This window comes from Ochlerotatus camptorhynchus, unplaced genomic scaffold (genome assembly GCF_037179485.1).
Source record: "Ochlerotatus camptorhynchus isolate MF236.1 unplaced genomic scaffold, CSIRO-AGI_Acam_v1.1 ptg000315l, whole genome shotgun sequence".
Classification (NCBI taxonomy): Eukaryota; Metazoa; Arthropoda; class Insecta; order Diptera; family Culicidae; genus Ochlerotatus; species Ochlerotatus camptorhynchus.
Genome location: NW_027040803.1, coordinates 635,822 through 650,585, shown reverse-complemented (window position 1 = coordinate 650,585; position 14,764 = coordinate 635,822). Strand labels below are relative to the sequence as shown.

The window sequence follows — 14,764 nt, the reverse complement described above, 5'->3', positions numbered from 1 at the left end:
CAGCTATGAAAGTCGCTGCCAGCTGATCGACTTGGAGCCTCTTCGCACCAGAAGAGATACTTCAAAAGCCCTGCTTGTCGCGGACACGTTACATAGTAAACATTAACGTCCAACCCCGAATGCTTCGTAACAATGCTATGCTGAGAATGCCACTACGTAGGAAAAACTATGCAATCAACTGCAGCGAGTATTTAACCGAGTTTCATCAGTATTCGATTTTCACCTGCCACGACTAACACTTCGGAGATGTTTCTCTTCATTCTTCTCCAGGAATGGAAACAGTCAATGATCATGTTTTAATGTTTTATAGTTTTAACTCATAACTTTAATTTTAATTTTATGTTAAACCATCATTGGGACCATATCGAGTCTGATGATGCTGACAAATAAATAAACATGAATGTAGAAGCTTGACAAAATGATTAATTGTCACTCCAATCTCGGATTTACTCAAGAAAGCAACGAAATTTTTTAGCTTGAACGAGGAAGCACAGAAGGCTTTTGGAGACATGAACGCGGTTTAAAGTAGTAACCGATGCCCGTAGGCTCTTAGATGGCTTTCTTTTTTTTGTGTTCTACCAGCAAAACGTACCACCAACCGGTTATTTTTCATACAAGACATAATCTGCTTTCGATTTGTATTATTGGTTTTAGTTGATTTCGAATAAAAGACATCCATGTTGTAATCCTGTTTCTTTTGCTTACGTGGATCCATCTAAATTTCGACACAGAGCGAACAGAGTTCATGTGATTTTCCTATTTGTTCGCCCGCTTCGATGAACCACTGCTACTACACCCTTTACCGATATCGAACAGCTTCGGTAGGATTTTGGCTCTTTAATGTTTCGTTCCCTCTCCGCGACGACGAGCCAGTGCATAGTCACATGGGGGCTCGCTTACGTAAAAATGTATAATATATGATTCGAAAAAATTATTCGACAATTCATCATGAGTTTCCTTTCTTTGTGTTGGTAGGTTCAATGATTTCTGTATTTTCTTTTTTTGATTCAATCGCATCTCTCTGTGTCTGTCTGGATAGTTTTCCCTGGAACTATCGGTTACTTCAAATCCTAAGAATATTGGCTTGATTTTGAATCCGTATAATTCTACGCTCATTTATATATGCTTGTTTGTTTTGTTTTGTGTGTTTTACTCTTTCTGCTATAGTTTTTTTTATTCTTCTTCGTCTTCTTGTTAAACATTAAAGTCCTATACTCAAGTATTGTAAAAATGGCATTTCTTGTTTTCTCTTGAATATTTTTGTGTTTCTTTTCATACGACTCTTCTTTTTTTTCTTCATCGAATACAAGCATTATTGGAATACGATAAATAATGCTAACTATCGCGTGCACATGAAAACATGTAACGTTGAACCGACGCTTGCATGTAGTCATGTATCCTTATTGTTTTGTTTGCTTGTTTCACTGAAAGGAAGAACAAAATCAAACGATGTCTTACGCAAATTAAACTTTGAGATAATCGAACTTTCACTATACACAAAAAAAAATCTAAGCTCAGCTACGAAAAAAAAACCTATTTACTCAAAATAAATGACTTCAGTTTGGGAGAAAAAGAGAATGTGGTACAGAAACAAACGACGATCATAAAATAATGCATTCACTTCCGAGTAGACACAGACATGGTACAGTTAAATAAACATCTCTTAAAGTAAACTAAAGATATTAAATATCACTTATGCTTTCTTGCTTCTGCTTCCGATACTTCCCCTTAAAAGCTACGTTTTCTACTATTGTTTCGTTTGTTTTCCACTGTGTCGCAAAGAATAATACAAGTAATGATACTGAAATTAGTGTAAAACGAAAAAAAGGAGGATAGTTCTAGTCACTTGGTGTTGAAAAACCGTAAATCAAAACTGAGACAAAACCAAAATCAAATCACTCATGTTTCCTCTAACCCTCAATCCGTGTTTTCGTTACTTCGCCGAATCCGACCGAGTCTCACCGACCTCCTCCTCCTCTTCCTTCTCCTTCTCCTCCTTCTCTAAAACTCTATAAGTAGTCACAAAAATTATTGTATCTTCTCTTGCTTATTTCCGTTCTCCCGTCTTCCTGACTCTTCGTTTGGCGCTAGCGCAGCAAAAAACTGGAAAACCTATGATTTTGATTTAAATTTGCATTCGTAATTGCTGATTACCTAGTTGTTGTTATCCATTGTGTAACTGGTTTTGTTTATTTTTAGTTCTTCTTTTTTTTTTGTTAAGTGTGCATCAGTCAGTGTGTAGGTCGTCTGTATAGTTATTGAAATACAGGTGAGAAATAAGAATTTCGTTTACAGGAAAATGAGAAGTTCGCGTTACTCGTTTCTAGGAATGGTTGTGTCCCTTTCATTTCAAAGATCAGCACCGAAAAGGACCAAAATGACAATGACTGCTCTCTGCGTTCGTATGTATGTTATGTATAACGCTATCCGTAAATGTAATATTGATTAGTCTATTTACTGGAGTGTTTAAATTTTCGTTTTCCTCAAGTCCGTTTACCTACTTGCTATTTTCTCTTTCATCTGTGAGGGTGGTAAGTTGGGAGCTGCATTCGGGTTTGACTGGTTTACTGGTGGCAGACAATGGTTTCGCGTCTTTCTCACGTTTTCCTTAATGTTTGCTTTCTTCAGCATCAAAGATATGGTTAAGTTTACACTTTGTTTGCTTCGTTTGTAAGCACGATATCTTCCAATACAAAACAAAAACAACACTGTCCTTCACTTTCCCTCCTCCTTCACTAGTAAATCTTGGAATGGCCAAGTGAGTAAATTCAATATGGATAGAGATGCTTCGAAAAGACAAAACAGAATTCCCTACTAGCTCTAGGATAAAATTGGTATTTCTTTTAATGTATATATTATATACGACGTATTTGTAGGTGTAGGTGTAGGTGTGTGTGTTTGTGTATAAGGTGTTTGTTGTGTATGTGTGTCTGCATCATCGGTGTCTGTGGTTGTAGTTTGTGGCTGAGATTACCAGGAGTTGTTTAATCGGTGAGACCTTGAGCGACGGCTGCCAACTGATCTTTGAGTATCCGGAAACCGGGCCTATCTTCGGGGCCATGCGACCAACATTTCTTCATCACCTGTTGAGTGGGACAAGAGAGAAGAAATTATGAATTAGACATAGACAAAGACTTACACAAACTTAATTCTTAATCAAATATTTATAGAGATAACAAGATGAACATAACGTAGAAAGCTACCAGCATGCTTTTCAGGATTATTACACGGAAAAAAAACTACAAGGGACAGCCCTATAGGGTTGTACGCAATGGTGACGTAGGACTACGTGGTCTTATATAATAAATCTTATTTGTTAACTGCAGCAGGAGCTTGTGTTTTGTGTATGAATAGGAATTTTAGCGGGGTTCTCTCTGTTTATACTCTTTTGTATGACGCGCTTGACATAGATCGCCCACAGCGACTCACGCAGAGCTACTGATTCCGATCAATAGCGGTGCGGCTTCTTCCTCATTCTATGAATGCTCATGTGGGCTGCAGCTCACTGCTTGCAGGCAGCCTTTCGTTGTGTACTGGAGAACAATGTCAACGCCACGTGCCGAAAGCACTGCTGCTGTTGATGCCGATGACCGGACAACACCACACACGGTGATTGAAACTGAATTCGATCAGCGGTTGTGGGCAGTCTTGATAGCTAGCTACCTGCGGGGAGCCTTTCGTTCGGTACTGGAGAACTCCACCACTCACCACGCGATTGAATAAACACCGTATGGTGAGACCGGATGGAATGTAAGTTTGAAATCTGTGTTAGGGAAATCGCTTTTCGCAGGCAATCGGTGATAATTTTAACTATTATAGCAACAGTTGCACATTCGTGCAATTTTTAATAGTGACATTTTGAAAAATGATGCAGTCTTGAATTAAACAGATGCATAGAAATATTTCTGATCGATTGGTGTTAAAATTATTGAAATTGGTCCAGGGAGAGCTGAGTTATTAACGTTCAAAATCTTTCATAATTTTGTTACAGTGTACCCCCATATAGAAATCACAGACGTAGTCCCACGTAAAAAAATTCGTTCCGAAATCCATCCACCTCAAATCACGAATTTCGGAACAAATCGATTTTCGCTTTACGAATGTAAACCATGAATAAAGATCGTAAATGTTAATCATTATGTATATCTGCTTGTTTTGCTTGCGTTATTCAAAATGACAGCTGCTATATGTGTACATGAACAATGTCCACGAAAACTGGAACGAAATTACGCATCATGATATCATGATTTTGGTTTCTATATTTTATTGCGTCACGAAATGATTGGTGGTGGAGAACAGACATGAACTAAGTTTAAGGATTTGGAATATTGCTTATGAAAATGTGAATTAAGGTGAATTGCTGTGGAAACCCTGTTCTGATTAATCTCGTTAACTATACCATTCCCAGTCTTTCATAACCTAGCGTAGTTTAGCACCAAACGGAACGTTATTATTACAGATAGCTTCCAAATTTATCTACCTTTCCATATGTACCGTTAGTTCTGATAACTGGCTGCTTCTGGCGTTTCTTGGGCCTATTAGCTATTGAAACGCCATTGGGATTCTCTTCGGTCTATCGAACGGAAACTTCGTCTTGCAGCTATTGAATAGAAGCATCGTACCAAACGTTTGTTTGACACGTCCACGCCGATATCATAGATATATGTTGTGCTCGATAGGCCGGGAATGGGCCATTAGGCCGAAGTAGATTTTTCCCCTATCACATCGAAATTTCTAATGCACAAAAATATCAGCTATCACTAAACAGACAACTATGAAACTGGTACTCCATGTTCGCTGCAGTGCAGTCCGAGATATGTGCGCTAGGAAACTTGAAGTGATAGGATCAGGGCCCCACAAAGTCACTTGCAATCGAAAATCTTCAAGTGACGATGAAGCTATAAGCCATCACTTTCAATTGAAAGTCATTCTGTATTCTCTTCCGAGCAGATCCCCATGTCAACATCAACAGAACCACTTTCTCAGTTTTTATGCTGTTTGTTTTGGCTTGACTCGTGTTAATTTTTTCTTTCATTGTCAAATGAACTTACTTTTGCATTGAAGCGAAGCTGTTCAATCGCGCAGTTTTTATGACTTTTGTTGATTGTTAACTCGTATACGTATGCGCATAGATCTGTGCACGTGGATGTCAAATTAATCATTTTTAGGTGGTTTGTTTTTTTAATCGGGATGACGCCTTGAGATCGAAAATTGATATGCGACACCATTTTAAATCCTTTCGGCGGCTTCCAGTTTAATAAAAAGTGGGAAATACTGTCAAATACCTATCAATTAAGGTATTTTTGGAATCGAGGTGATGTTTAGAGGATGAAAATCGATATCCGACACCATTTCGAAATTGAAGATGGAAAAGAAAAATTGACATTTTTGTAATCATTGCGAAGTCTACAGATCGAAAATTGATATGCGACGCCATTTAGAAATCCAAGATGGCGGCTTCCGATTTCAGAACAAATGGGAAATATTGTCAAATACCCATCAATAAAGGTTCTTTTGGAATCGGGAGGCCGAAAATCAATATTCGACGGCATTTTGAAATCCAAGACAGCGACTTCCGAAAATACCTTAAAATATGGTTATTTTCAGAATGGGGATGAGACCGAGGGGGACGACTCTATCTACGATGCAGGAAAGATTGTGTTTTACTATGGCTAGCTGCACGCACGGTGAGTAGATAGAAAGAAAATTGCTGACGATTCTGAAAATTCCTGCAAAAAGATGAAGCGGGATGCAAGTAGATGCTAGAAATGAAAGAAGATCTTTCAAAGATTAATTCGCTAGTGTGAGATTTTTTGAGCATTTAGAATTGAGATTTAGATGCGTCGCTCGCTCGAATGAGACGTAGAAGCCAAAAATGATGCCACAATCGTCTTTAAATCCAAGATGGCGGCTTTGGTGCAGAGAAACTGTGAAATACTATCAAATACCGATCAATGTGGGTTTTTTTCCGAATCGGGGTGACATCTAGACATCGATGTCCGACGCCATCTTGAAATTCAAGATGGTGGCTTCCGATTTCGGAAGAAGTGTCAAATGGCTATCGAATATCGATTTTCAGCATCTACGCGTCGTGGGAATCGGAAAGGTCTCCGTTCCGAAAAATATCCTGATATTAGGGTATTTTACACTTTCTCTGAAACCCGATGGCCACCATATTGGATTCCAAAATGGCATCGGATATCGATTTTCGGCATCTACCCGTTGTCCCCGTTCCGAAAATACCCATATTGTAGGGTATTTGATGCTTTCTAAACCCTGATGACCGCTATATTGAATTCCAAAATGGTATCTGATACCGATTTTCGGCATCTACACGTTGTCCCCGTTCCGAGAATAACCATATTTTAGGGTATTTGAAACTTTTTCTGAAACCGATAGCCGCCATATGGGCGTTCAACATAGCGCCGGATATCGATTTTCGGCATCCACACGTTGTCCCCGTTCCGCAAATACCCATATTGGATTCCAAAATGGCGTAGAATATCGGTTTTTGGCTTCTACGCATCGTCCCCGTTCTGAAAATACCCATATTGTAGGGTATCTGGCACTTTATGAATCCTGATGGCCGCCATATTGGATTCCAACATAGCGTCGGATATCGATTTTTGACATCTAAGCGTTTTTCCCGTTCCTAAAATACCCATATTTTAGGGTATGTGACACTTCCGAAAACCAATTGTCACTATTTTGAATTTCAAAATGGCGTTGGGTATCGATAGCATCTACGTGCCATCACCGTTCTGAAAATATCGAGGAAAATATCCTATTGTAGGGTATTTGAGACTTTTCCTGACCCCGATAGCCGCTATCTTGGACTCCAGAATGGCCTCGTTAATTTAATGTTCGTTTAACATAAAATAATATATTATAACTACATATAATCCGGATGCCATCCCTATCGACAACCGATATTGTGCCGATACTATATTTTTATGCTCGACGACGCGATGCGTGACAAGTCGAATGAGCCAGAATTGAAGTGAAAGGGGAAAAAAAACTAAGTAAGCAGTTTTCGAGTCATTCATGGCGTCAATTGAAACAAGTTTTTGCTTCAAATGAACTGAACTGAAACACTTGACGAACAAAACAAGCGATAGTCAAGTCATGTTTGAAAGGAGGTATGTTCATTTTGACTCGATAACAAGGAACACAATGACTTACACGAAAATGGTATTGCGAAAGCGATTCTGCGCAGAGTTTCATTTTCTTTTCTTTGTTTCGAAAATGCATAGCCCTGGAAAGGATATATGAGGCATGATGGTCGGTCATGTTTGGACTCTTCAAGGAATCAACTTTACACATCACGTTTTCGGGAATCAAGTCATGACTTTGAACCAACTGAGAGTTCTGATTTCATGATTTTTACTTCACAAATATAGGAACCTTTTTTTTGCGTGTAGTATGTCCTCAAAAGTAGCACGGTCACAGTAAACGAAAAAGAAAATCAAATAAAGACATGGCATCTACATCAGGGGCCTGGCTGGCGGCCTAGTTTTTGATGTTTTCATCTGCTCTTGTCTTTCTGCTTACAACACGATTTTGCGTCCCTTTCGTTCATGTATACGTCAGGCGGGCCGTATTTAAATAAGGCCAGTGATCTTGCCTACTGTCAAACGTATAGGATTGATATGGTGGCAACTCCTGATCTACATCTACAACAATTAACTACTGTGGATCTGGGGCCAAATTGATCACCGGGGTAAAATTGGTTGGTTGGTAATAGAATCAAGAGAAATCTAGATAGCATTTCATTATGAGACTTCAATGGTAGCTTTGACGAGTTTCTCTTCTTCTCGAACGACATTCGATTTCCAATACTCGAGGGGTTACTGGCCAAACTCCCGGAGAGATATCAGCCAATGGTCATGGCTCTCAAGAACTCTGGGATGGCTATTAAAGGGTGTCCCACATCAAATTGCATCACGGAAAAAAACTCTGTAGAAAATTACCCATTGGGTGTAATCTATTGAAAATTTGGGTAGAAGTAGTTTAGAGTGTATTGTTTACACTGTATTTTTATCGCTGTCAGTTTTTCGGAAGTTGGAAAAAATGGCGTCACCCGAAAAGCAACGTCGCGAATTGATTTTGCGCAAGCACCTGGAAAATCCTCAACTCTCTCATCGGGACATCGGAAAACAACTCGGAATCGTGCAGTCAACGGAGAGTCGTGTGATTAAACGTTATTACGAAACTCTGAGCATTGAACGGAAGGAGAAATGCGGTCAGAATGGATGTTCTATTAGTGATCAGGATCACAAGTGTGTCGTGAAAGCGTTTAAGCGGAATCCCAATGTTTTGGTCAACTCGGTCAACTAGGTAATTTTCTACAGCGCTTTTTTCCGTGCTGGAATTTAATGTGGGACACCCTTTACGGGTGATTCAATCAAGACCATTTTGCTGCAGGAAGAGTCATTGCCAAGTGAAAAGAATAGCGTTCGTTGCGAAGGGTAAGCTTGGCAACTGGAAACAAATGAAGCATCCGACTCATTCAAAGTGTCGGAAGTGCAGTAAATTTGGCCACATAACGAAGTTTTGTCCGGAAAAGAAAACTGGCATTATTGAAAATGATCTGTTCAAGCTTGAGCAATTGGAAGTGGTTGGTCAAGCGATGTTGAGTTCTACCGGTGCATATCTTGAAACATGGCACAAGCGGATGGGACATCTCAGCTATGGCAGCGTAAAGAAACTAGTCAATGGTGTGGCCAGCGGTATCCAAAGGGGAATCAAACCCGTCATCTATTCAGTAAGAGCGGATCAAGAGCTGAAGAACTACTTGAAGTTATCCACTCAGACGTAGCGAACCTAATGGAAGTTCCATCAGCATCGGGAAGTCGATATTATGTGTCTGAAGATGAGGTCCTTGGATGTTTCCAATAATTCCAGGCGCAGGTGGAGCGCCAGTGCGGACAGAAGATAAAAATCCAGAAAAATCCCACTAACCTCGGCTGGGATTGAACCCAGACCCATTGGGGTGTCAGAAAGCAGTCACGCTTACCACTACACCACCGGCGCCGGCTGGTCATGGCTCTCAAGAATTCTGGGATGGCTATTAACGGGTGTCCCACATCAAATTGCATCACGGAAAAAAAAAACTGTAGAAAATTACCCATTGGGTATTTCCTATTGAAAATTTGAGTAGAAGTAGTTTACACTGTATTTTTATCGCTGTCAGTTTTTCGGAAGTTGGAAAAAATGGCGTCACCCGAAAAGCAACGTCGCGAATTGATTTTGCGCAAGCACCTGGAAAATCCTCAACCCTCTCATCGGGACATCGGAAAACAACTCGGAATCGTGCAGTCAACGGAGAGTCGTGTGATTAAACGTTATTACGAAACTCTGAGCATTGAACGGAAGGAGAAATGCGGTCAGAATGGATTTTCTATTAGTGATCAGGATCACAAGTGTGTCGTGAAAGCGTTTAAGCGGAATCCCAATGTTTTGGTCAACTCGGTCAACTAGGTAATTTTCTACAGCGCTTTTTTCCGTGCTGGAATTTAATGTGGGACACCCTTTACGGGTGATTCAATCAAGACAATTTTGCTGCAGGAAGAGTCATTGCCAAGTGAAAAGAATAGCGTTCGTTGCGAAGGGTAAGCTTGGCAACTGGAAACAAATGAAGCATCCGACTCATTCAAAGGGTTCAAAGTGTCGGAAGTGCAGTAAATTTGGCCACATAACGAAGTTTTGTCCGGAAAAGAAAACTGGCATTATTGAAAACGATCTGTTCAAGCTTGAGCAATTGGAAGTGGTTGGTCAAGCGATGTTGAGTTCTACCGGTGCATATCTTGAAACATGGCACAAGCGGATGGGACATCTCAGCTATGGCAGCGTAAAGAAACTAGTCAATGGTGTGACAAGCGGTATCCAAAGGGGAATCAAACCCGTCATCTATTCAGTAAGAGCGGATCAAGAGCTGAAGAACTACTTGAAGTTATCCACTCAGACGTAGCGAACCTAATGGAAGTTCCATCAGCATCGGGAAGTCGATATTATGTGTCTGAAGATGAGGTCCTTGGATGTTTCCAATAATTCCAGGCGCAGGTGGAGCGCCAGTGCGGACAGAAGATAAAAATCCTGCGAACGGATAATGGTAATGAATACACTAATAACGGATTCCAACGTCAGTCCGGATCGTGCTCTCTTGCCGTGCGGATCTACATATTTGGTTTTTGCTGAAGGAATTGTTACTGCTACCTAAAGCTACAACAAATTTAAACAGCACTTTTAAGTGCTCAACCTGTAAGATTTCTACCTTGCCTGACTCTTATTCCTCTTCGATAGGATCGGACATTATTCATGTGTTCATTTTTAGTAAACAGGGCTCCACTGTTGTGTAAATTTTTGTTGAGTGAGTGAACTCAAATACATCCATGCACTCGTCTATCGGATGCAAAATAAATTGATTCTCCTCTTCCTTCGTGTCTCGTGGGTCTCGTGCTGCCTGCAGCGCATCATGTAGAGTGTACAATGATCGTTAACATTCGAAATACTTCGAATGACTATTTCAGATGATTGCCTTATGGTTGAATTCGTCATCAACTGATGAGCATCTATATAACTATTATTTAAATAAAGGATGATATTTATTTAAAAATTTGCTGTAAATCGTACAGCGCATAAAGGATAACAATTTAAGAATAAGATGAATTGCAAATGCATTAAGCTGGGTTCAGACTACGCAAGTCATTTGATCAACTCAGTTGAATTCAATTGGCTTGAAAAGTTGAGCCTGGTTCAACTTTTTTCAATTCAAGTGAGTTGATCAAGTCAGTTGAATGGCATGGTTTACACGTTCAATTCGCGTTCAAGTCAGTTGAATTTAACTGACTTGATCAATTGACTTGCCCTGTCTAAACCCAGCTTTAGATTAGATTTATAATTCGATTGTTTTCATTTCCATATTGAATAGCCATGAACAGCCATGGATACAAAAATCGTTTGTTGATAGAGGAAACTTACTCCACCACGAAATAGACAATCTTCGGTTTCCACGCGTTACCAATGTGCGTACCACCTCAGATAGCGATGACTATCTTTCCACCTCGTGTGTCAGATCAGATCAGTAAATGACGTGCGATAGAAATATTTATATCATCGTTTTGGATGATTGCGTTTGGGGCTGAACCAATAACATATGTATTTCAATTTAGGATGGCAATCATTTTCCAGAGAGCATTGTAGTAATATTTCATTTGAGAACCACTGTCGATCCATATCAATCCACACCAAACATCAAACAAGCAGTCATAAATGCATAGTAACCAAAAATAGAAAATTATTCAATTGTAACCATATGTGACACTGCAATACCACACACCGATAAGCGCTATTTTCCTTCTCCTATTTTCACCTCGCGTGTGGCCGTACCGACGAGCAGTCGAACGGGTAGCGTCAAATTGCCCAACTCAGTAGATCCAATACTCCACCAAAATTCTGACACAGCAGTCAAGAATCTTCTGAACTAAAAGATCTGAACTAAAAGAAAGCCTTCTCCAACGGAAGTATACGGCGCCCAACACAGCATTACGTATGTCAACTGAGATTCGTTTACTTCTCTTATCAATGTTCATCCTGTATTCGAGAGGAGCACCATCTGATTACAATACAACCGTCATCCCGTTGCAGCTATCATTCGAAGAAGCGATTTCGATGTTTCGATTTTAATGGTCTGAGGTTTCAGTCGAACAGAGGATGATGTTTTGGTACAGTGTAGTGGTTCACATCGATCGTTGTGTGTAATGGTGAACAAGGTAAATAGTTCAAGTAGGTGAGTAGAATTATAGAGTTGGCAAGTATAGTGTTTAAAAATTTTGTTCTTGTAATTTAACCGAATTCACGTAATAATTATTTTTCTTCTCATTTCAGGTTCTAGGTTTAACAGCATCATCAAAACGCCTTGCAGAACGATCTGACTGAATCTTCTTCCTCGCTTATAGCTGATTCGGTTCCATCGATTGTAGGTAGACCTCGGTCTCCCTTGACTGTACTGACTTGAACAACCCGTACGTGTCCATCTTCACCTGGCGATACAGCGGCTATACCGCTCAAATTCCATACCGCGGTTGAGCAGATTCATGGGTTACTCGGTGTTCTCACAGTAGGAAGTAGCCCGGAGTGTGACTGGTGAGGTTTTGCGTATGACTGGACATAGGTGACAGTGGTCGAGAATTTAGGACGCACTCGATTTGAGCAATTGCTGTAGTCAACTCGTTCAACGTGATTGATCTGCTTCCCAGGACTCTACGAAGGTGATGTTTGAAAGTTTTAACACCTGCCTCCCACAGGCATGCTTGGCATGCACAGCTGTACACACCAACTGCTCATTTGGTAATAACTTTTCACTCAGATGTTGAAATTTATTTTTCTTTAAAGTAATTGATAGATTAGTTTCATAGTTTACAATAGATATGCGAAGATTAGGTAAAGCTTAATATTTGAATCAAAACTATCAATTTAACTCCTAAATTCCGAGATGTGTAGTGAGCATTTCTCACCTCATTTTTACAACGCAAAAACAAATACAGTTTACTACTAGCATTAAAATCTACTTTTTTACATATCTATAACAAGCTTGCACTCTATTCTATCTACTGCTTCAAACAGAACTATTTACCGTCAACTGTGTGCAAAGTTATTAGCAAATGAGCAGTTCGTGACCAAAACTGTGTATGCCAAGAATGCCCACAGGCCTCCATTGTGAGGAGATCGAGGTGACATGAAGTGAAAGTTGATACAGCTCTTCAGGCAGTATCCGTTCCACCATTCCGTAGCGAACTGCTGAATGTACTGCCGACGCAGCTGATTCAGCCCCCGATCTGCGCCGACGAAGCCTGTTGAGTTGTCGCAGTAGAGGTTCACGACCCAACCGCGACGCGTGAAGAACCGTTTTACCGCATTGATACACGCGACGGACGTTAGATCAGTCATGACTTTGAGGTGTACCGCCTTCACCACCATACAAACGAACACGGCGACGAATAGCTCTACGTTTGCTCCTCTCCCAACTAACGGACGTACACTGCCCACTGCCCGCAGCAGTCCATGTCACTATTCTAAAACACTCGAGGAGCAGCCAATACCCACGTCAGCGTTGACGAAGGGGTTCGTCCATCAAATGACAAGGTGTAATGCATGTCATGTTGCTTTTCCACCGATATCTATACTTGGCGACTTCACATCGACGCTGCTTCAGTCCGTCAATTTTGATCAGATGCCAATTTGACGCTAACGCAGTACTGTCGGTTCCGCTTAATTCGTACAGAAAGCAGAGGTGCCATGACCTTCTTTGTTGATTTTGAGGAACAGCGAAAGCAGGCACTGTTGAATTAATCTGTGCACAAGATCTCACCCGCAAAGTGGCCAGAACCTTCGTCTGTTTGTCTAAAGTAGCAGCGTTCTGAGTTGGAGAGAGCGAACGATCAACCAGGACAGATGATGATCAGCCGGAAGCAAGATGAGTGTACGAGTTTCAAGAGCGGTTGACCGCTTGGCCAAGCGACCTTCTACCAGTAGTAAACCAAAATCATCCAAAAACGGGTTGAGAGACTTGAACAACGATTGTAGCTTTCTGTTCTTCCTTGTGAGCTTTCGTGGAGACTTTGCGGTGAGGTAGTGCAGCTCTTCCGGAAATTGCGTGGCTTTGACGGAGCGAATGAGTGACTTCATGGTGTATTCCACCAGAACCGGAAGTACTATCCGACTACTCGAAGTAGCTTTCCCAGGTCGGAGAACCGGTTTATGATCGAGTGATTAACTGGTGTTGTTGCGAAGGCGACAACCTGACGAACTTCCACATATCGAGCTTCCTGATCCGCACGAGCGAGAGTGACTTCACCAGAAATTCCGGCCCATGCCACCATAACGGATCATCGGTTATCTGGGACGGCAGAATACCACCAGATATGTGGCCAGCGGATTTGTGCTTCAAAGAACATGTCGCCAGCAATCGTTGTTGGTTAGCTTTTCGATTTCAGTGCCGATGCTGGAGTCGGACCAGAAGATTGTTGTTGCCGAGAAGTTTGTGGTTTTTTTTTAACTTGTTCCAGCGTCTAGTCCATGTAGATGTGCAAAGCGGGACTTAGCGAAGAGTAGTTGGCATTGGTAGGACTCTTAACCATTCGGCGAAACTACATACATACATACACACACGAGCCATATCCGTGGTCGGAAACATCACAGAAGCAACGGAGAGCGGACTGGTTGTTCGTGTTTGCCGTGAAAAAACTTCCGAGAGAAGCACAATTTAACTTCCGGGTCACCCGATTCCCGAAAATACCCCAGGAGAGTCATCAGCTATTTCGCGATTTGCGAGTGAAATAAAAATGTCCGGAAAATGCATATACTACGGCCAATAATCCAGGACGCTTTCTATTTGGTTTACCACGACCTTCTTTGTTGATTTTGAGGAACAGCGAAAGCAGGCACTGATGAATTAATCTGTGCAAAAGATCTTACCCGCAAAGTGGCCAGAACCTTCGTCTGTTGGTCTAAAGTAGCAGCGTTCTGAGTTGGAGAGAGCGAACGATCAACCAGGACAGATGATGATCAGCCGGAAGCAAGATGAGTGTACGAGTGTCAAGAGTGGCTGACAGCTTGGCCAAGCGACCTTCTACCCGTAGTAAACCAAAATCATCAAAAAACGGGTTGAGGGACTTGAACGACGATTGTAGCTTCCTGGTGCGGTGAGGTAGTGCAGCTCTTCTGGAAATTGCGTGGCTTTGACGGAGCGAATGAGTGACTTCAG

General features: G+C 41.2%; 1 protein-coding gene across 3 annotated transcripts in view; it reads right to left on the bottom strand.

Moving 5' to 3' along the window:
• Positions 1-992: 992 nt before the first annotated feature.
• Positions 993-14,764, bottom strand: part of Btk29A (tyrosine-protein kinase Btk29A) — a 362,292-nt gene continuing 348,520 nt past the window's right edge. For all 3 annotated transcript variants that reach the window (XM_065229507.1, XM_065229508.1, XM_065229509.1), the window contains one exon: positions 993-3,083. In XM_065229507.1, the coding sequence (XP_065085579.1) occupies positions 2,985-3,083 (99 nt within the window). In that variant the 3' untranslated portion in view covers positions 993-2,984. The remainder of the gene's footprint in view (positions 3,084-14,764) is intronic.